Source organism: Corvus cornix, chromosome Z, assembly GCF_000738735.6.
Source record: "Corvus cornix cornix isolate S_Up_H32 chromosome Z, ASM73873v5, whole genome shotgun sequence".
In the NCBI taxonomy this organism is placed as follows: domain Eukaryota; kingdom Metazoa; phylum Chordata; class Aves; order Passeriformes; family Corvidae; genus Corvus; species Corvus cornix.
Genome location: NC_046357.1, coordinates 44,944,124 through 44,965,186, shown reverse-complemented (window position 1 = coordinate 44,965,186; position 21,063 = coordinate 44,944,124). Strand labels below are relative to the sequence as shown.

At 42.3% G+C, this 21,063-nt stretch overlaps 1 protein-coding gene across 7 annotated transcripts in view; it reads left to right on the top strand.

The window, feature by feature from the left end:
• PALM2AKAP2 (PALM2 and AKAP2 fusion) overlaps positions 1 to 21,063 on the top strand; it is a 267,420-nt gene that overhangs the window by 96,457 nt on the left and 149,900 nt on the right. For 4 of the 7 annotated variants that reach the window (XM_010401306.3, XM_039567786.1, XM_039567783.1 and 1 more), the window contains exons 4-6: positions 11,688 to 11,802; positions 12,396 to 12,417; positions 20,688 to 20,789. In XM_010401306.3, the coding sequence (XP_010399608.2) occupies positions 11,688 to 11,802; positions 12,396 to 12,417; positions 20,688 to 20,789 (239 nt within the window). Of the gene's footprint in view, positions 1 to 377; positions 383 to 11,680; positions 11,803 to 12,395; positions 12,418 to 20,687; positions 20,790 to 21,063 lie in introns of all 7 variants that reach the window. The other 3 variants (XM_039567784.1, XM_039567787.1, XM_039567788.1) reach the window with 2 other exon arrangements.

Sequence of the window (21,063 nt, the reverse complement as noted above, 5' to 3'; positions counted from 1 at the left end):
AGGAGCACTTTGGAAACCTTGGAGCTACCCCACCAGGGCAAAACCTCTCCCCAGTGAAGTCACTGGTGCAGTGGCTTTCTGTGCCATCGGGGTGTTTGCTGCCCAGCACAAATAAATAAACAAGCACAACGTAAAAGCACTAAGGTGGATCAGATGGATGGAGCAGGATCAGGACACTGCAGTCATCATGCTCAGGGTAGCAACAGCTTGGTGCATCTCTCGTTGTTCCCAGTACAAAATCCGTGCATTCCCATGGGGCATGTTCCTTGCCTCGCATCAGCCTTCACCCTGGAATAATGAACTGTGAGTTCCTGTAAGTGAATGACAGCAGAGAACAGATTTGCAAAGCTCAGATCCAAGAAACTGTTTGTATCAAGAAACAAACAAAACAAGCTACAGCTCCTACTGGGTGTTCCCCTTCCTGCCCTGCAGCTCTTTTTCTGTCCCTGTTGGCAAGCAGTGCAGGGGAATGGATTTGTGAGGGTCATGTAATGTGGGGAATTTTTACAGGGACCTAATGAAGTTCAGTGGCTGGCGCATACTGACTGTCAGCTGCACTATCTAGTTCCTTTGTCAAGGACTACTGAGGGCATTTACAGGTTCAGGCAATCGTGACTAAAGCACAACACAAAAGGCAAGGAAAGCTTTGTTCAAAAATGTTGAAAGGAGGCAGATGGGATCCCTGTAAGTTGCAGCTTTTTATGATAGTTGTGCTTTAATAGCCAGAGAGCAGCAGAATAATCCCCCCATTATAAAACTTTGATTGGGTTTTCACATTTTCAGTCTGAATTTTCTGGGGTTCATTTTCATTTTTAGTACTATTCTCAGACTAAATTCAGTCAATCACATGGTGTATCTCAGAATGCTGGATGCTGGGCAATGCTTTTTGCACCAACAAGTTGGCTTGCAAGCAGCATGTTCCTTGAAACAGCCTATTTTAAGCCACCACAACAGGAAGGAAATAGATAATCCCTTGTTTGCACCAGAGGTCTATTACAAAGTCCATGCAATTCTTAGCAGCAAATATGAGTCAATTCAAAACAAAATCATGTAAATCTTGCATGTGCAGTGAGTATAATTAATAACACCAGCTAAAACATCTACTGGGGATAAGCATGGACTGATGTGCGTTTGGGCTCTATAGGATTGGCAAAATGCATTGGATCAAGATGGGGGAACAGAGGCAAAATGATTTGCTGGAGGCTACAGCAAGGATAAAATTAGGTAGCTGCGGCCCATGATTGCTGGTTTTGTCAACACTGCTTTTCTAGTTAATAACTGCAACATCTTTTCATTGCCATATGACAGAGCCACTTGCATGTGCTTCTATACTGCTAAAAGTTAAATATGGCAGGGGCAGGGAGGGGTTCCAAATAGCCCAAATGGGAGCTCTGCTAGGAGTGAAGTCCTGGTTCCCAGCCACTGACTCTGGATGCAGCCAGTGCTCTGTCTAAACAGAAAAAAAGAGACTCAGCAGAAGTCTGAGTGGAAATAGCCTGTGTAGAAATTTAAGGAAGAAAAGAAGGAGGGAAGGGAGAGAAAGGGAAAGGGAGGCAGAAAGGGAAAGAGCCTGTACCAGGAAAAAGTTTGTCTTTCACTCTAGGTGTGCTCTTGAGTTCTACCAGGCACAACTCTTGTACTGTCCCCTTTGCCCCTGCCCTTCACTGCAGCAGCCCATGGGTGGCTGAGAAGAACAACTCTCTGCAAGAATTGCTCTGCATGACCCTCATCAGCTCCCCGGGAAGAGCAGATGGGAGCACAGAGAGCACCTCCCCAGCTCTCACAGGGAGAAAAAATAGATAGTTGAGGAAAAAGCTGCAGAGACCTGAGGTCCAGGCAGAAGACAACATGCCCTCTGCAGCCCTAGCTAATGATGTTACTTTTAAACCCAGCCTCCCATGTGTTCTGCTTTTCAATGCAGCACTGCCTGCACTCTGAGTTTGCAGAATTTTATGGCATTTCTGCTGTAGCCCCTTCAAAAGAATGTCCCTAGGCACCACATCTATATGTCTTTTGAACTCTTCCAGGTACGGTGCTTGCACCACTTCTGTGGTCAGCCTGCTACAGTGCTTGGCAACCCTTTCAGTGAAGAATTTTTCCCTAATATCCAATCCAAACATCCTCTGGCACAGCTTGAGGACATTTCCTCTTGCCTTGTCACTTGTTACCTGGGAGAAGAGACTGACCTCCCCTGTAACATCCTTTCAGGTAGCTGTACAGAGCAGTGAGATCTCCCCTGAGCCTCCTTCTGGACTTTTCCCCAGCTTTTTTGCTCTTCTCTGGACATGCTCCAGCAACTTGATGTCTTTCTTGGAGTGAGGGGCTCAAAACGCAGCACAGGACTTGAGGAGTGGTCTCACCAGTGCCAAGGACAGGGCAACAGTCATTGCCCTGGGCCTACTGGCCATGCTATTCTTGATAGAAGCCAGGATGCCATTAGCAATCTTGGCTTGTGTTCAGATGGCTGTTGACCAGCACCCCCAGTTCTTTTTCTGCAGGGCATCTTTGCCTTGCTCATGTTCTGTCCTGAGCACGCCATGAGCCTTAGCTCATTTCTCATCTGACACTGTAAGTCAGAGACAAAAGGTGTATTCCTAGTTTGTATGTGGGAATCTCTTCAGAGAAAATACTTTTACGTTTGGTTTTTTGTGTAACTTCCCTTCACTTAAAAAGATGGTGGAGATTTTCCAGGCTTCCTACCTTCCCTGTAAGTGCTTCTAGGTAACTGAATGTGCACCTCCAGTATATCGGTATGTACAGGAATTGCAGAAAAACATCCTCCTTCCTCAGCAGCTTGCAGAGCGGGTACTGCATTAGGTCACACATCCATTTTGGTAATACATCTGCGCTAACCTTGGGTAACTGCAGCAGCCAGCACTGCTGCGCAATGGAAGAATGAGCACTCAGCCGTCATCCCCCAATTGCTCTCCCCCTATTTCTTGGATCTCTCTGAAGATATAAATAACGCAATCCACTGTACAGCTGAACTGCTGGCATCTGTTGCTAAACCTGAACAGATTTCATGTGCATAGCTGAGATGAGCCAACAAGCTGTTTTTCACAGGGCTAGCCGCACCTGTGTTGCTTGTTGGGTCTCTGGGTGCATGCTACTGTGTACAGGACTTGGTGCTGGGGAAAATTGCACGTGCAACCCTCCTCAACCTGGACTACATCTTGCAACACATGTCCTCTGACTCAAGGTCCCACCACAATCATGGCCTTTCTGGAGCCTATTGCCTGTGCTCAGAGTGCCTGACCAGTCCCCTGAAGGATGCTTCAAGGTAGGAGCAAAGCACATCGTGATGGGGGAGAGGATTTTGTGACCAAAAGCCACACCGGTATGTTTTTCCCTCATACTCTTGTGTGTCCTCAGACATCCCAGGACATCTGTCCTGGTGCTTGTCCTGCCAATTTTAGTTAAAGCCATGGGAAAGCAAGCAGGTTTCTGCAGGATTCAGTGTCTTTCCTGCGTTGTTGCTCCTTCGCCTTTCAATTGCGAAGTAGAGCACGTATCCTCTTTCAAACAGTCATTTTATCTTCCTTGCATTTCTCCTGCCATCCCAGTGAACACCAAACAATGAGCCACAGATGATGCACCTCTGTACTTGCAGTGTAAGTCCTGTGTGTTTTATGATGTGATTACCTGTCTGTCCAGACATTAAGATCTGCATGTCTGGTTCTGTGCAGGCCAAGCATTTTATGTCAGTTGTGGCTCTTACTTCATTTGCTCTCATGTTTTGGACATTGGCCCATGAATCTCCAGAGGCAGGAGGCCCAGATCTGGGAGGGAAGAAGAGAATTACAGCAGGGGTGAAGAGGAGAGAGAAAACCCAGCTTCATCAGGAAGAGCCTAAATAGCCATTTTCATCTTACCTGGCTGGGCCAAGAAACCAGAGCATTTGTTCTTGTTTCTTTTAAACACAAATGCTCCAGAGGCTGGATGATTCAGAAGCCAGATGCTACCAGGGCAGGTAGCATCGAGGTGTTTGCTTGACTGATCAGGGACTTGGTCAGATCTGCCAGGTCCTGTCTGGAGCCTGGTGAGGAGCACAAACAGGAGCTTTCCAATCCAAACACTCTGTTATAAGCACATGAGAAAATAAGTAGACACTTTGCTCTTTCACCCCTTTGATCATTGGCCACTGCACTGGGTCCAGAACAGGGCTTTTTTTCCCCTCCATTCTCAAAGGAGGGTCAAGGTATGTACTCCTCTGCTCTAAGGGCAAGCATCCGAGGCATAGTGATTCACTGATTTCCAGTCAGTGATCTGCCATCTCCTGAGTCAGTGGGAAGTTTTTAAGGTCGAAATCTCACTTGGCCTGGAGACATCTCCCATTTGAAGAAGACTGGAAGAACTAGGCTTAAGAAAGGTTTATACTGTCCAGAAACAAGCATGGGCTGTAAGTGCCATGAGGGCAAAAAGTTTTGTGTTAAGGTGGTATGAGGAAATCGTACTATGCTGAGATAACATGTTAAGGAGAGAAAAAGCAGCTTATGAAAAAGTGGTTTCAGTTAGAGGAAGAGTCACATCAGAGAGCTGAAGGTCCCCATATTTGGGAGATTTAATGCTGCATTAGGCAAACCACAGACAAAAGTTAATATGCAAACAGTGTTGATTAGGCAAGGAAAGGGACTCAATTGTATTACTTATTCAATTCCAGGTCGAAGAATTTCCATTCCACTGACACTAAGTCTTCTACATCCAGAGCAGGCAACATTGTAGTAGTCAAATCAAGGTAATGATTGTTGTGTTTTCCAGCTCATCTTGCTTAGCTCAAGAAGTCCTGTGGCCAGTGCTTGACTTGATTGCCTTGGTTTGTCTAAGATAGCGTGGATTAACCTCATCCTACACCAGGCAGATGCAGAAGATCATTATACTGCTCTCTCTCTCTGTCTACATATTTATGTATACATAAATATATGTATACAAAGTACACATATTTACTTCAGACAGCAAAATGAATTGTGAAGTTTTACTTCTCTTCCCAAGTTCCTCAGCTGGTACTAGGATGCAACTTTTTCCAGGTGGAGGGAATTGTTTCCCTTCTCATGTGTTCAGCAAGATTCATATGGATTACCTGAGCAACTCATTCAGCATCATGCCTGGATCTCATATCCAAACGCTGGTTGGTGATAATGGATTCCCAGTTTTTCAAGTCACAGAGGTTTTGCCTTTTCAAAGATGTTCATTAAGTTTGCTGCTCTTGAATTTCAACTGCACTCTTACAGCCTGTTGGAAATCATAAGATGTGCCCTGCCAGCTTATTTCTTTGAAAGTGAGCTGTTCAAAAAAGGATGAGGACTGCAAAAAGACTAAACTAAGAGGCATTGAATTACTCAGCTCTGGAACCCCATTTCAGCCTGCAACAGACCTGAAATTAAGCAGGTTTTTTGCCATTAGAACGGTCTGTGTGTCAATACAGAGTGACAGCCACAAATGGTCCCACTGGCTTCAGCACAACTGCTGGTGTTTGCTAAGAGAACTAAGACAATGTGAAAACTAAACCAAAGATTATTGAGTGATTTCCCCCTCCCATACAGCAGACAAAGTGTACTGTTCTCAGCTGTGGCATGTAGATTTCAGGTCCAGTTTCATAGGCATGCTGGCTTACAGACAGGTTGCTGGTGCTTGGCAGTTGATACAGGTAATAGAAAGTTTGTCAAGGGCTGAGGTGCTGGACTGGGATCCAGTTATGCTTGTTTAAGAGACTTACATGTCTTTCAGGGGGACCCTTTGGCCTTGCAAGTTCATTTTCCAAGTTTTTTCTGAACCTGGGTCAGCTAACAGGTACCCTGCTGCCCTGAAAAGAAATGGGAATGAGAGGCCCATGGAGCGGAGCATTTTTGCCAGTGCACTTTTGGCACTGTACTTCCAGAAGGGTGGACCCTACATGTAAAGTTTCAGCTTCTGGTTTTGTTGTGTGGTCAAAAGCTACCTTTAAAAAGGGTAAAATCCTTGAGACAGGCACAGGTTTTGTATAGAATCAGTGTCAGCCCTCGGGCAAGCCCAGTTACCCCTAAACTTGGTGTTTAATTCTCTGTTCAGTAAATAGCAAGGGGTTGTTGGTCTGCTTGTGACTCTGCTGTTTTAATACCAGCTGTAACACCTCAGGGTATTCAGCTCTGAGAGACCTGATACTAATTACTGTCTTATTTGTGGCTTTTATATCAATTTGATTCATGGTGTCAGTCAAGCCATAGCAAAATAATCAGTTAAAGTTGAACCATCCCCCACTCTACGTATTCATCCGTCACCTTTTCCCTTCAAGTGTTTACTCTGATTAGGCCTTTCCTGTTTTTCTCTTAAATTCTGAATACTTGTATACTTTCCTTATTAGTGCTGATGAGTGTTCTTTTTTCCACTGACATGCCAGTGTGTATGCTGTGGACGTAATTTTTATTACATTTCTGTTTTCACTGCAAAAATTGCATGAGTACTTCTCAGGTACAACCCAGAATGCATAGTTAGCACAGGCTAAAGAAACTGGTCCATAAACCTGCAGCTACTCTTCTTGTTTATAATGCTATTACCTTCCTACCCTGAAAAACAAAACACTGCTAAGCCAAATGTAGATATCTCTAGAAGTCATGTGTCTGCTAGAGTTAATTAGCTGGAGAGAGAAGGCTGTTTTCTTGAGGCGCAGTTCTGCTGACTTAGGATTTGTGTGTTCCTGTTGCAGACCAGTGTGACTCTGCATCAGCTTCTTCATTCACTCTGTGAATGCCCTGCAAGACCATGCTCAGGGTCTCTCCTGGGCTCGAGGAAAGGCACCTAGGGCAGAACAGCCTCTGCGTTTCAGCAAAGAGGAAAATGACAGGCCAGGTTTGTGGGTTTCAACATCTTAGCATGGGAAACAGAAGAAACAGAAGAAATCCTTCACCTAGAGAAAGTGCATTCAACACCGTCAGACTGGAGCACAAAACAGAGCCCTGTATCCAAGCACAATGTTTGCTGGGTGCTGAGTGCTAAATGTAAATGCACATGTGTACATACCACAGTTCCAAGCCTTGCCTGCTGCCTCTTCACCTCTGAGATCTCCCTGCTTAACTCCCTTTTTGTCATCTAAATTACAGAATTCTCTCCTACCTGACTGCGCCTGTGGTCCATATCCCTTCATCTCTGCAGGGGAGTTCTTGTGCTGTTTCTGCCTCTGGTCTTCTCAGAAGCTGCACTGGCTGCCTTGCCCACACTCGTGTAGTGCCCTCTAAGGTCAAAATCCCACCAAACGCACAGGCCAGAATTTCTTTATCAGTCTGGTACATCTCCTTCCCCTGCAGTACTGTAAGGTTCTGGTCTGAATTTTTCAGGGCATGATAGCTACAGACTCTAAAAGAGAAGGTCCGTAAGTAGCCTTGAAATATATTTTTCCCCCCATCATTCAGGAGTTTCAAGACCCAACTGGAAGAAGCCGTGAGCATGCTGGCCTAATCATAGCTGACCCTACTTTGAGTAGGAGGTTGGGCCAGAGACCTCCCAAAGTCGTTCCCAGCCTTTATTATCCTAGAAGCCTGTAGTCTTACTAACCAAGGAATCAGGGTCCCCCAAATGACTGCAAAATGCTGTCCAAAAGACAGCAAGGAACCACCAACAGCATCCCTTCAGCTGTTTGTGATTCCTTCCTCTTCACAGTAGGGCAACACTGTTAACATGAGGAGGAGAGTCACTCATCTTCCTAGCTTACACAGACAGCTCTTCTCAGCCCCGCCGGAAATCCTCTTACACTCTCAGATGCTTATGGCAGCCATCCATTAGAGAGAGGTGCAGGACAGACAAGAAACAAAGCAGGCTTGCCTTTCTGAGTGACAAAATTTCCCATTTGTTTCTGTGGTATTTGGGAAAATAGGACTCTAATACAATCACTGAAGCTAAACCCTTGCCCATGCCACAGCAACCCCAGACTCTCTGACCCAATTTTCTTCTTATATAAACAGTTTAGCAAATCTCAGTCATCAGGTAACTGCCCAGGCCAAAGAAGCAGAAATACTAGCAGTCTATTTTATACCACTTCTGCCTCATCTGAATCTGCATTTTCTTTCTTAATTTTCTTCCGTACAACACTTCAGACATTGTAGTTGTTTATGTAACTGGCTTTATTGTTGTGGCCATCTTTCAAAGGCCAGCCCAAAATCTGCTCAGAAGCCTGCTGAGGAACAAGAGTTTCCTTGCCAGGTGCCAAATGACAATTAAGGCATATCCTTTTTAAACCGGGCTAGAAGAAAAGGACATTATTTGACATTTAACAGATTTACACAGGAAGAGTGTAAGGACTTTGTATATATTTCTACGTGTACGTGTGCACTCTGAATGGATTTATTACTGTTTAAGCCATTATAAAGCATGTTGCTCAAAACAGATGTGATACTAGTGCATTTCTTTTTTAGACCAAATTTACATGACTCTTTTTCATGTTGTTATCAAAAAACCAGGCAGTTCTCCTTACCACTGAGCAATTCTGATTATATGAAACTCACTAAAAAAATAAACCATGCAAAGCAACCTTCAGTTTGCATGATATAAATTTTTGTATTGCTGGACCATATGAAAAAAGACAGCACAAAGAAGTGGTGAGGACTCTAGGTCCAAATTTTCCAGCAAGGTCTGTGGTACCCAGGTGGTATACTCAAGAATATATACAACAGGTCACATGGACACTCTGACCTTGAGTATTTCTGTTACCTCAGCGAGGTGCCTCAGCCCTTAGGCCTAGAGAATACAAACAAGGGCGATATAAAATTGAGCAACAATGTAAAAATTGTGGATACCAATGTCTGATATACGACCGCTGTGCTATCTAACAGATACATTCTGATGAATGACCTGTAATTTTCCTGCAATTTTTCTTCATTCTACATAGAACCTGGGAGACTCTCAGTCTACCTGTACTGATTTCAGTGAGGAAACGGCAATTTGCCTCCACAGGATGAGTTTTATGCCTTCTTATTCAGTACCACACAGAAGATCTCTGTTCCTAACAGCTTCATCCATATTTCTAAATCCTGGTAGCTCTGTCTCCATCCTCTTCCTCTTTAGCAAGTTGTTGTCAGTATCACTTCTAAACGAAAGCAAAGAAGGGATACAGGGAAAAAAAACAAACCAAACAAACAAACAAAAAAAAAATAAAAAAGAGAACAAAAATCAGAACAACAAGATGTCTTGTCAAAATAGAGTAACATAATGTCTTATCTGCCCAAGCTCATTTTAATGGTGAGGGTTGGCTGGAGCGAAGGAAGCAGAAACTGAAGAAGTGAACCAAGAGGGTTAAAACCAAAAGAGCAAGCAGTCAGAAAGCAAGAAAATATAAATCAGTTGCTATCTGTTCATGTGTAAGTGCACATGTGTGTGTGTTGAAAGCAAAGTTTCCCTGCAAGACCAAACAATGACAAACTTCCAATTTGAGCTGGTGTACAAAAAAAACGGTGACTTGCAATGACCCCAGATTACATGGCGTTTACTTACTCATAACCTTGCATCAAAGGAGTTTCCTCATATACTCAGAGTTTTCATTGTCATAAACTACTTACTAATACCGAGTTCATTGGAAAGAAAAAGGGCTTCTTTCCTCCCCCTGTATTTTGTCGTTGCTGACTTCTACACACTCCCATTTTTCAGTCTCTTCCCAAGTCATATAGCAAGCAAAATGTATTCGTTTACAGAATATGCATCCTGAAAATGCTGCTCAGTGACTCACTGGGAAAGAAGTGAAATATACCAGTAAACCCTGACTCACCCAGCTCTGCAATTTATTTTCACCAGGCAGCACAGCAGAATATTTCAAATGTCTTTATCAGCAAGGTACAAATGTATGTGGATCTACAAATCCAGGAGAGAGAAGGAAAAGAAGGTACCTACCTGTTGACTTCTAAGTTCTTTAATTTAGCAGGAGTGTGGCAAATGCCTGACCTGAGCTGCAAATGAATTTTTCACTTCACTAGGTATTTTAAAAAGTCAAGATAAAAAAGTCAAGATAGGAAAGGATATTTTGAAAAATTTCTCCCTGAATGACAACATGAGGGAGAAAATTCATCCTGTATCAAACTGTTCCACTGCAGCAGAACAAAATACTTAGTTTCAAATTTTTTGCATCTTTTATGTTTTATATTATTTTGGAGGAAAGATTAAGTGGATTGAAGCAGTACCTGCCAACAGTTCATTTTTAAATTATTGCAATTAAGCCATTTTAACTTAGTGATGAGGGTGTTATCTTTGAGAGAGAAGTGGAAGTTTAGCAAATCACCATGAACCTGAGACTATTAAGTATTCACATTCTTCAGGAGAGCAAAATCTGCCTTTGTCCATCTGCAGCAACTTGAGCCTGTGATACTTTTCCCTCCCTCTAATGAGAAGCATGATCAGTAAGTGCCACAAATCTTTCATCATCATACAATTAAAAAGTGAGGAAAAATTTCCCAGGTGGGTGCCTAAAGTTAGACCCCTTCATCTATATTTAAACACAAGAATTTCACAAGAAACTCAACCTGTCACGTCTGTCAAAGAAGTAATTCCTCCATCTATCCTCCCTACATCACCTTCTCCTTGCTCTCTGCCTTGTGATTGAATTAATATTAGTGGAGTCCTGAGCTTAGCAGGGCTGGGAAAGAGCAAAAATATGTCCTTTAGTGTGGATCAGTGTTCGGATCCTTCATTTGAAAAGTGGTGACAGAAAGGCAGGAGCAAGCAGCCATGGGTAAGGAAAGTACTGGGTGATGCTGATATGTCACATTCAGTATGGTTCAACAAGCTATGAGCAGCTACAGATCACAGATCTATTGGTAGGCAAAGGAAGTTTTAGGTAACTATCCCTGTCCAAATGCGTTCATCTTGGCTTATTTTATATACATATATATATAATTTTTTTTTTCCCAAAAGTGAGAAAATAAAGATAGTAGCACACATAGAAGGAGGAGAGTGGGGGGAAAGAGGGAATATCCCTACATCTGCATAAATCATGTCAATAAAAGGAGGTTTGAGTTAAAGTAATGGAGAATCTAAGCTCTATAAAAGTGTATCCCAAATCATGATCAACACATTTTAAGGCATGAGGTCTCAGCCACTAGGTCTTGACAAGAGAAATGAGAGTGCTGAGTGTTTACTGCCTAGCACAGTAAGTTTATTTTCTGAACTGTCTATGTATTTTATTACCCAAAGCCTCTGGGGACCCCAGTGTCATGCAGTAACAGTAGAAAGCACAGATAGATATCCCAAAGGGGAGTGGGCAAAGTATGGGTTCAAGAGAAACTCCTAACACAACTGGTTGAGTGCCAGTTTCCAAAAACTATTTCCAGTTTCATTGTCTGGAGCATGGAAATATTTGAAGACACTCATTCCTCTAAATACTACTGCATATTCATAGTTATATCCTGAACTGTGATTTCTAAAATGAAAGTAAAAATCAGATATGTTATGGGAATTGGAATGAAGGGATACTGAAGTGTATTTTTGGTTCATCTGCATATCCTTTTGCAGAAGTGGATAAGATAATCACTGTTTTTCTTGTAAATAGATCTGTCTGTTTTACGGATAATTCACATGCCCTTCATGTACTAGGAAATCAGTTGTGAATAATAAGAGTCAAAGTTGTTTCTGACGACATTTGAAATGTCAGTTAATACCTAGGAAACTCTCTCTCACTGAGCTAATTTTTATGCTTAATTTTTGTGTGTGTGTGCATGTCTGTATGTCTTCCACAGACTGGAACAAGAAATACAGAAATTAGAAAGTGAAGAATCACAAATATCTGCCAAAGAACAAATAATTTTGGAGAAACTAAAGGAGACTGAGAAATCCTTTGACCACTTGCAAAAGGTATTTTAAAAAAAGACACTTTTTTTAAAGCGTATTCTTAGCACCATTTGGAAGCAGCAGTTATCAATTTATGCACTTAAGGAAAGATTGAGGGCAGTTGCAGAGCACATAGCTTAAACCAGTATGAACAAGACTAGAAAAGACACAGTGGCATCAGGTCTATTTTGATTGGGTTATCTGGATTTCCCCTTCCATCCGAGCTCTTTTTGAAGTGGGATTTCAGAGTCTATGTCCCTAGCTTAGGAGGGAAACCATGTGAGCTTTCAGCCCCCCTTAAAGATGTCAGCAGGATCCTGAGAGGTATTTCAAACTTCCCTGTTCTCATGGCAGCCAGAGATAGTAGCATTTGCCACAAATGCCACTTTAGAACATTACAGCCTGCAACAAAAAGCAGAGCTCTTCATCTAGTTACACCATGTCCCCCTCCCCCAGTCTATAATGGTACCTAAATACACGGAGCAACAAGCACAGTTACCCATTTAAAAATTCCAAAGAACCATAAAAGCAAGCCTAGCATAAAAATCAAGATGTAAAGCAAATTAAACTCAAAATATAAAAGGTTTAACCAAACGTCCTATTTTTTCCCTCCACAGAGTTTCTCCCACCAGGATGGTGGTAAGTGCTTTTATATTATTGTATAGCTTTGGGTTTAACAAGAGTTGTTACTATAGCTTTGTTGCAAAGGTTTAAAGAGCGAGGTTTCTTTCCTTCAGTGTGTGTTTCTGATTTATTGCTAGAGCCATTACTTTTTTCTTTGGTATTTCTATAATGCAAGCACAAACCTCACTGTTGTGGTAAAACAGTATTGCTTTGGCAGAGTTCCATCTCTTCTTATGCTCTCACAAAGGGAAAGAACTGCACAAACAACTTAAAGCAGACATCACACAATTTCTGTGTTATTGACCCCTTTCACCATGTGATAGCCCTGCACTGCAGACTCCTCACCTCTCTGTGGTCAATCTTCTCCATTATATGTGCTTATGCTCTGTTCATAGACAGCTAAATTTTATGAGGACTATTCCTAATCTAGAGGAACAACTATTAAAAATATATTACTTCACTGATGAACAACATTCTTCACGTGGTGATTCTTGCAGAAGGAAAACCTCACCTGGTTGGATGAGGATGTAGTAATTTCTAGCTTGTTAACCCAGTGTCATACAAAGCATCATCAGTCTAAATACTGAGCTATAAATTTAGCTGTCTGAGTGAACAAATAATATCCAGGAAGCTAGGGAGACGGTTGTAGTGCCACCCCAAGACCCTTAGGACCTTGGAAGGATGTCATGCTAAGGCACCTTGCAGATAAATGTGTGCACCAGATACTCATTCTCAGTACATGTCTTTGAAAGGACAAAATACTGAGGTTAAGAGTACCTCCTCCAGCTGCTGTCAAAGCCATGCCCAGCTGTATTGTGTATCCAGATGAGGAATATGTAGGATGATCCTGATATTAAAACACTGGGACAAAATGGAAGTTACTATGTAGTATTTGAGTTGACTTGGAGCTGTCTTCTCAAGGTGATTTATATTACTTACTAAGGAGGGGTTTTTTTTAAGTCAAAGACCTAGTTGAGAAATTTTCTCTTCTGCTAGTAACATAATCCAAGTTTTTGTTAAATGCTATCGTAAAAAAAAAAAATTCCCATATAGTATGTTCCATGGTAGGAACTTAGTCTTCCTTCCCTCTGGAGGATTTGAACTTGGTTACCACAAAGTGGTAATTGCAACTATTTTGTACCTATGCAGAGTTACACCATGGTCATTAGTAAGTTTCCAAAACAGGAATGGTGCCTGCAGGAATTAGCAACCAAAGTGCTCAGGAGTTTCTATTACTCCTGGAAGATAGAGTCTGTCTCTTCACGTGTCTTGTAATAGCAAAGGAAGCAAAGGAAGCCCCAGGTAACAATTATGAAGTGGTATTCTTCTATCCCTGAAGGTATGTAGCAATGTAGTATTTCATTGAGTTCAAAAGGAACACTCATGCTCTCCAGATTTTGCCTGCTTTCAGTGGATCACTTCCTCAGAGACTGAGCCAGAATTAAGGACAGTTTGTAATTTCTGAAAGGTAACAGAGAACTTCAAAACTATGTCAAAGAGAGCAACTCATGTGCAAGCAAAGAGAGCAGGGGATTACAACTAAGTGAACCAGTTCCTCTTATTTTCTACACCACTGGCTTTATATATCTTGTCTCTTCCTCTTGGCAACTGGTCCTTGTGGGCTGAGATGGGCCAGCTCATCCCCTAGGTAGTGCTGCCTTCTAGTCCTCTACGGATGACTGAGGCTGCAGGCTGTCTTTTTAGCCCTCCCACTGTGGGCACAGTGCAGCCCTTCATCTTCACATGGTACAAGCTGAGCTGGTCTTCTCTATTCTCTCTGGCAGTGGTCTGAGAGGGTAGCTGATCAGAGCAGGAAGAAAACCTGCATAGCTGTGAGCACTTTGGTACCATAGATTTTTCCCCTCCTTCAAAACCAGGTAGAACTTACTTTGTTGCAGCAGATCAGCCATTTATCTGGCAACATGTGCTCCAGAGGAAAAAGGGAGAAGCCGCTGGATAACCCAGGAAGGCCGTGTAAAGCACAGACACAAACCAACAACAATCTGTTGAGGCAATTTCTTCAGCTGCTGCCACATCATGAAAGACTCCCAAATCCATACATGTCATGTTCGTTTGTTCTGTGTCCCTTTATTGTAAATGCAGTGACAGTACTAAAATTGATATATCTCACCATTGTGTTCATGTGTATAATTTTGTGCCGTCTATATGGTGGTGACAGATTTTGAGCGTGCACAAAGCACAGCACAGAGTGTGTTCAGAGCCCAGAGAGGTCCAAGCAAAGGCTATAAGGGAAGGGGAGAAGTGGAGGTGAGCACCAGTGATCAAGTGATGGTCTGTGTCCTTCACAGCCTTTCCAGAAAAAGAGCTGTTTGGTAGTGAGCATTTCTGAGCTTGAAATCATCCAGGCACAATTAACACAAATTCCACATTTTCCAGGGTACAAACACACTGCCTTCATAAATCACCATGTAAGAGAAAGTAGAGCAGAAATGCTGAGGCTGGGAGCTGTGGCCCTGTCACCTTCAGTTGTGACTGCCAGCTCTGTGGCAGCTTGCAGCTGACAAGCTCTCCATTAAACAAGATCTGAGATGATGCTAGGCATTACATCATCTGTTGGTGCTCAGGTCTGCAGTCAAAACCAGGCATGCTGCAGTGCTCTGCTGAATGCACCTCATGAACAAATGGAAAGGGGAGAGTTCTTGCCCCATGTCTGTATGTTTATGTGTGAATGTATACATGAAATAAAAGGCACATGAAGATCTGATGTAACTCCCTTGTCTGCTGAATTTACCTCAGGGGTTAATTCATCCTCTGCAATATTTGGCTGTCTGTATGCAAACTTTATGCTACTACTTCAGCCAACGTACAGAAGCCACAATTACAGTAATTGAACAGTTTGCACAAACCTCTGTTTGAATTTTGTATGCATTAGCATATATTTGGCCAGGAAGTGGTCTGGGAAACCTGACCTGAATTGTTTAGTACCCAGAACATTGCTTAGAGACTCTTCTGGTTTTCTCTCCTCTCATCTTGACCAGCTGTGCAGCCCAGCAGCAAAACAGACCAGCATGCCCTCAGAGGAGTCAAGTGCAGCTCTTTCAAGAGTGGTTTCCACATGTCCTGCAAAAATTCATCAGCGATTGGCTTTCAGTTGTAGGCTTTTGATAAGTTTTTAATTCAGTCTCCATCTATAGCTGCCACAATTACAGCACCTCTGGCTACCTGAGTAAAAACCATTTATCACCACCCTTGGAGTGTGACATGTGAGTCAATTTCCTACCCATCTCACGCACCACTCAATCAGTCTCGGCCAGGAGAATGCTGTGGGAAATGGTGTCAAAAGCTTTGCTGAAGTCTAAATAAACATCATCCACTGCTCTCTCCATGTCAATAGAAAATGTTATTATGTTGTAGAAGTTGATTCGTTTAGTCTGTCATGATTTGTCCTTGGTAAATCCATTATGGCTTTTCCCAGCCATCTGCTTCATTTGGTTTGTAATGGTTTCTAGGAGGACTCATTCTGTCACTTGCCCAGGGTCAAAGTAAGACCATTGTGCATCCAGTTCCCTGTGTCCTCTTTTGGTCCATTCCTGTGGATAGGTATGACATTTTTCCCTCTTCTAGTCATCAGGGACATCCCCTGATCTCTGTGTCTTTCAAATATTATAGACAGTCTCCTTACAAAAATGTCAGGCACTTTTCTTAACACCCTGGGGTGTGGATTTATGTATTTATAGACAAAAAAAGGTATTGAGAAATCTGCTTTGTCACCATTGTTAGTGACAAGCTTCCCTGCACTCCTTAAGCACTGGTCTTGTGTCTTTCCTTCTGCTTACTGCTCAAATACTGAAGAACCCTTTCTTCTTGACATTTTTTGCATACTTTACTCCTAGCTGATCCTTAGCCTTCCTGACTGCATCTCTGCATCCCCCTAGCAAGGTGCTTGTAGTACCCAGTGGCTAACTGGCTGCCTTTCCACAGCCAGTATGCTGCTTTTTCTGCTTTTAATTACATCTAACAGTTCATCGTTAAGCCAGGGAAGTCTTTTATTTAGACTTCTTCCTTTGCCTTTGTAAAGAATAGACTGTTCTTGTGCTTTCAGCAGGCACTTTCAAATAACTCCCAGCACTCACAAACTCCTTTGACTTTCATGGATGCTTCCAGTGGAACCTCTCACAACTAGGCCCCTGGCATATTGAAGTAGTCCCTTCTGAAATTTAAGGTCTTCATCCTACTAGTGGTCTTCAGCGTTCTAAGCAGGACTTTAAACTCCGCAATATTTGCTCACTGTATCCAAGGTATCATTGGTAGTTAGGCTACCAGTGTAAGTCAAGTAAATCTTCTTGGTTTGCAAGCAGTAAATCTAGCAATGTGCTAGATACAGGCATGTCCAGCCTGTATAGGAAAAAGGAGTCTTTAAGACATTCCAGGAACCTGATGCATGGCACATGCACAGCTTTTATTTTTTCCCAACAAATGTGTGGGTAATTGAAGCCACCCATGAAAACCTGGCTCATTTGGCCCAAGACTTCACTGAGCAGCCACAGTAAGGTTTTGTTTGCTTCATCATCCTGACAAGGAGGTCAGTAACTTCCTCCTTAGTGATGACCCCTCTAATCATGATCCTAAGGCACTAGTTAAATTGAACTGCATGGTCTCCACAGCTCTCCTCTATACATGCAAATATCTGTCACATAAAGTGCAAATCCACCTCCTCTTCTTTCTTTCTTATCTTTCTGAAAATATTTGTAGCCATCCATTGTGGTCGCCTCATCATGTGAGTTTTCCCACCAAGCTTCTGTGGGATCCCTCACACTGGGCACAAGGCTCTAGTTCCTCCTGCTTGTTGTCCATCTTACATACGTTGGTATACATGCACTTGAGGTGGCTGAACATAGGCTTCTTGCCCTCAGAAAAGGTTGGGGGGCATTTCTTAGTGCTCTGGTAGATGCACTCATCCACCATATTGCTTATGGATATACAAATGTCAGCTATGGACCCTAACCCACAACTTCTTTTGTTTAAAGCATGATTCAGTAAATCAGAGCCAGACTATTCAGCTTCTAGCAAAAACCTCCATTGATGTTCTTACAAACATGGTGGGAGTGCCATAATCTCTGTTCTTCCTGATGTAGTCCCACGCAGCCCCAGAGAGCTTTGTAGGTGGAACAGCCCTGCCCTGGGAGTCAGTATTTGCAGCAGACCCACCTCTAATTTTACTGGTAGTGGACTTTTAAAGAGAATCCAGCCCCTGGAAAATTAATTTGTCTGACATTTGACCACAAGCCTCTGTGTGGGAGCTATTCTGAGCAGTTCTGAAGGATTAGCTTTGTGCAAGCACCCTTGAAGGATTACCTTGCCCCATATGTTTTCCCTAGCACTTGTCTCTCTGTTAACCTGGAGGAGTGCCATAGTCCTAAAATGCATTTTGTTGCAAGTAGCACAAAAAGACACAGGACTTATTTTATGGCAACCTTAGAAACTAATAACTCATCAAAGATTGAAATTAAGATATTGAGTGCAGTGATTTCAAATGTTATTTTTGTTCTGTCTTACTTCTCACGTGAACAAAATGCTCATTTGCGTCTCATCCATTCCTTGTAAAATTAGCCTCTTATATCCTTTTAAAGGGGCTAAATGAAAGAGACTGTGTTGCCAGTGAGATAAAGGGAAATGAGAGTGCTTGCTTTGTTTGGAGTTGTGGGGGGAGAGACAATAACACAAGGCAGGAACTGGCAGAACCAACCAACCCCAACTTGTAGTCAAATACCCCACTTCTGACACATCAGCCACTAGGTTTAGAAGGAGCTCCACGAGAATTGCACTGCTCCCCCAGCATTCCCTTCTCATGACAATGACAGATTGGAGCCCTGAAGCTAATTTTTTAAAATATTTTATTATAATTAAGATACAGAGAAGTTTCTAAACTAAGTCAATATTAACAGCATCTAACACTTAGCTAGGTCATCTGCCAAAGCAGGAGGCAAGGAGAAAAAAAAAAAAAACAAGAGCTTACTAAGGTTCACAGATATCTACCACACCAAAGTGAGAGTTTCACCATCAAGCTGTACAACTGTCCTTCCCTACTGCTAGATGTCAGCAATGCTCAGTTCCCCCTACAGGCACTGGGGGAAAAATAAACATTTACAAAGGATTTTGCCTCCTGCAGTGTCCTCGCATGAGAACTGTACCCTAGCCATGCCTATTGATCCACATAAACTGCAAAAAAGTAAGGATGATTAGTTAAGCAATTCAACTCTGCACTGATTACAACCACATGTAACACATGTTTCACATCTGTCACTCAGTCACTGCATGAGTGTGTACTGAAACTACTGTTCCAAAAGGACACTCTACGGGATGAATAATTACTAAGTTTGTGCTATTTCCAGAACACAAAGTGCCTTCTTTCCCTGGACTGGAAACACAGTCCCCACTTCTTTCTTCTGAGAAATTACTTCAGTTTTCAATAATGGCCTACTCATTTGCTGGTGATACTTCCCAGAGCAACAGAACCAAGCATTGTACCAATTTGTCATTAGAGGCAAGTAACCCTGCAAAAGAAAGCAGCTGTTGCTGGCCATTGCTCAGTCAGCTGTGTGTCTTAAACAATTATTTTTCCTAGGCTCTATTGCTAAAAATACAAAACTTTGAGGATACAGTATGCATTGAAATTATGAAAGCCCATTTGCCAAGTCTGCCAATTGTCCACTGAAATATGAAATAAAATAACATTTTGCTGGACAGGCTTGGGGTTTTTTCCAATTCATCTGCTACAAATTGAACTCATTTATATACTAAATTTGTGGGGGTTTTAAATGAGTTTGCACTGTGCCTCTGTGCCCTACTTTTCTGACACCGGAAGGGAGGAAAGAGGACTCCTTACCTGAGTTACCTACAGTGGTTCGTGGAGGGATGGAGTGTCATTCTGGGGACTTACTTTTCTGCATCCAGTAGCACTGGTGGCCACCACTGACAGGTATGGGAGTAAAACCATTTCACTAGTATCAGTCCCATTTTTCCTGCCAAAAAAATTTTTGGGATTAGAGGTGGCACATCATGTCCTTCCTGAGGACACTACCAGGTGTAGGTATTTTTTCTGGGATGGGTGTTAGCCTGTAGGGAGTGTGATGAAAGTATCTCCCTTAACCAGATGCAGTCAAGCAGCTTACAACAGGACATTTCATTTTCACTCTCATTTCACCAGTTCCCTTTTATGGTCTGCACTGGTCAACCTCTCTCACTTGCTTATAGCAACAAGAGTCTTTGAGGAAGGCAAATTTTGCTTCCTACCCTGACACATGGACTAGGCAGTACTAAGGGCTTGACAAATTATACATTGAACTGGCGAAATACCCTTGGAGAAAAAAGAATGGTCTGTTTCACACCAAATAGGATTTTATGTTTGAACATAAATTTAACCATGTCCATACAGAGCTGAAAACATTTCCAGTTGACAGGAAATAATGTGATTTTTTTTTTTTTCATTTTGGTCCGGTGCCTGAACCTTAAGTCAGTTATTTGCACATCTCTCCTCTGAGCTCTGCTCTTAGCTCAGCCACTGAATCCTACCAGAACAATAAATGCTAGTTGTGTGTAACCCAGCCACAAAATATCTCCATAGAAATACCTCTAAATTTATTAGTATCTCTTCTAAAGTACACGTTTAGCTTATGACAAGCAGCCATAAGCTCAAATGTAAAACAAGTCAATCATTTAAGATAGCTTTCTACTAATTCAGGATTTGTTAATGAATTACGGCATTGCAGCACTGGCAGGAGCATAATAGCTACTGAAGACCAAAACTGGTACCCTATCAATATTTATGTGAGATTTTATTGTTAGCTGAATTTCAACATTAAGAACAAAAAGCCAAATTCTGATTCACTAATATTGGAAACAACTGGTACAAAAGAGCTGGTTTCTTATCCTAGTCAGTCAACACTAGCATTTTTAGGCTTTTACATCCCTATTTGAAATGTCATGTATTCTGGGTATCACATCAGGTTTGTTCCTTACCTTCCCCACCCCACCCCCAATTTTAAAGGTCACAGACTTGATAAATCCAGAACCTCCTGACAAATAATTTTATGTGTTCATCTGACATAAGGTTTGAGTCATCTGGACCCATTCCCTCCTGCCTCAGCTAGTCTATTGAACACCAATCACAGGACAGTGACTTTGCACTTTGTTTGCTTTGATCCAATTATCTAGTACAAAGCTCCAGTGACTATTGTCAGGGCTGACAACACTCTGCTGTCTAAGCAATGAAGCCACTGGGGCTCGTAGAACAAATCTAACTGTTTCCTGTTCTCTGACACCAGATGCAGTAAATTACATTTACTCCCAGATCCCTGAACTCCCAACCCTCTATTCACGAACAGCAGAGCCAGTTCCTGGGTGGAACGGATCAAGCAGAGTAGCTGGTAAGTCTCAAGGAACAAAGTATATAATACCAGTCCAGTAGCCATGAACTCTTTCGTTATATTACCTTAATGAGTCTGGTGTCCTGATGTCATTTAAATGCCAGGAAATGCTGCTTGATATGTATTTTTGTAAATAAGTCAAGGCTTTTTGAACTGCAGTGAGTACTCTCAAAACAACGTAGTTGAACTACATACAAGTACCATAGGAAACATCCTTTTTTTTTTTTTTTAACATGGAAACATTCAGTTCTTTCCATCTCTGCTGATACAAGTA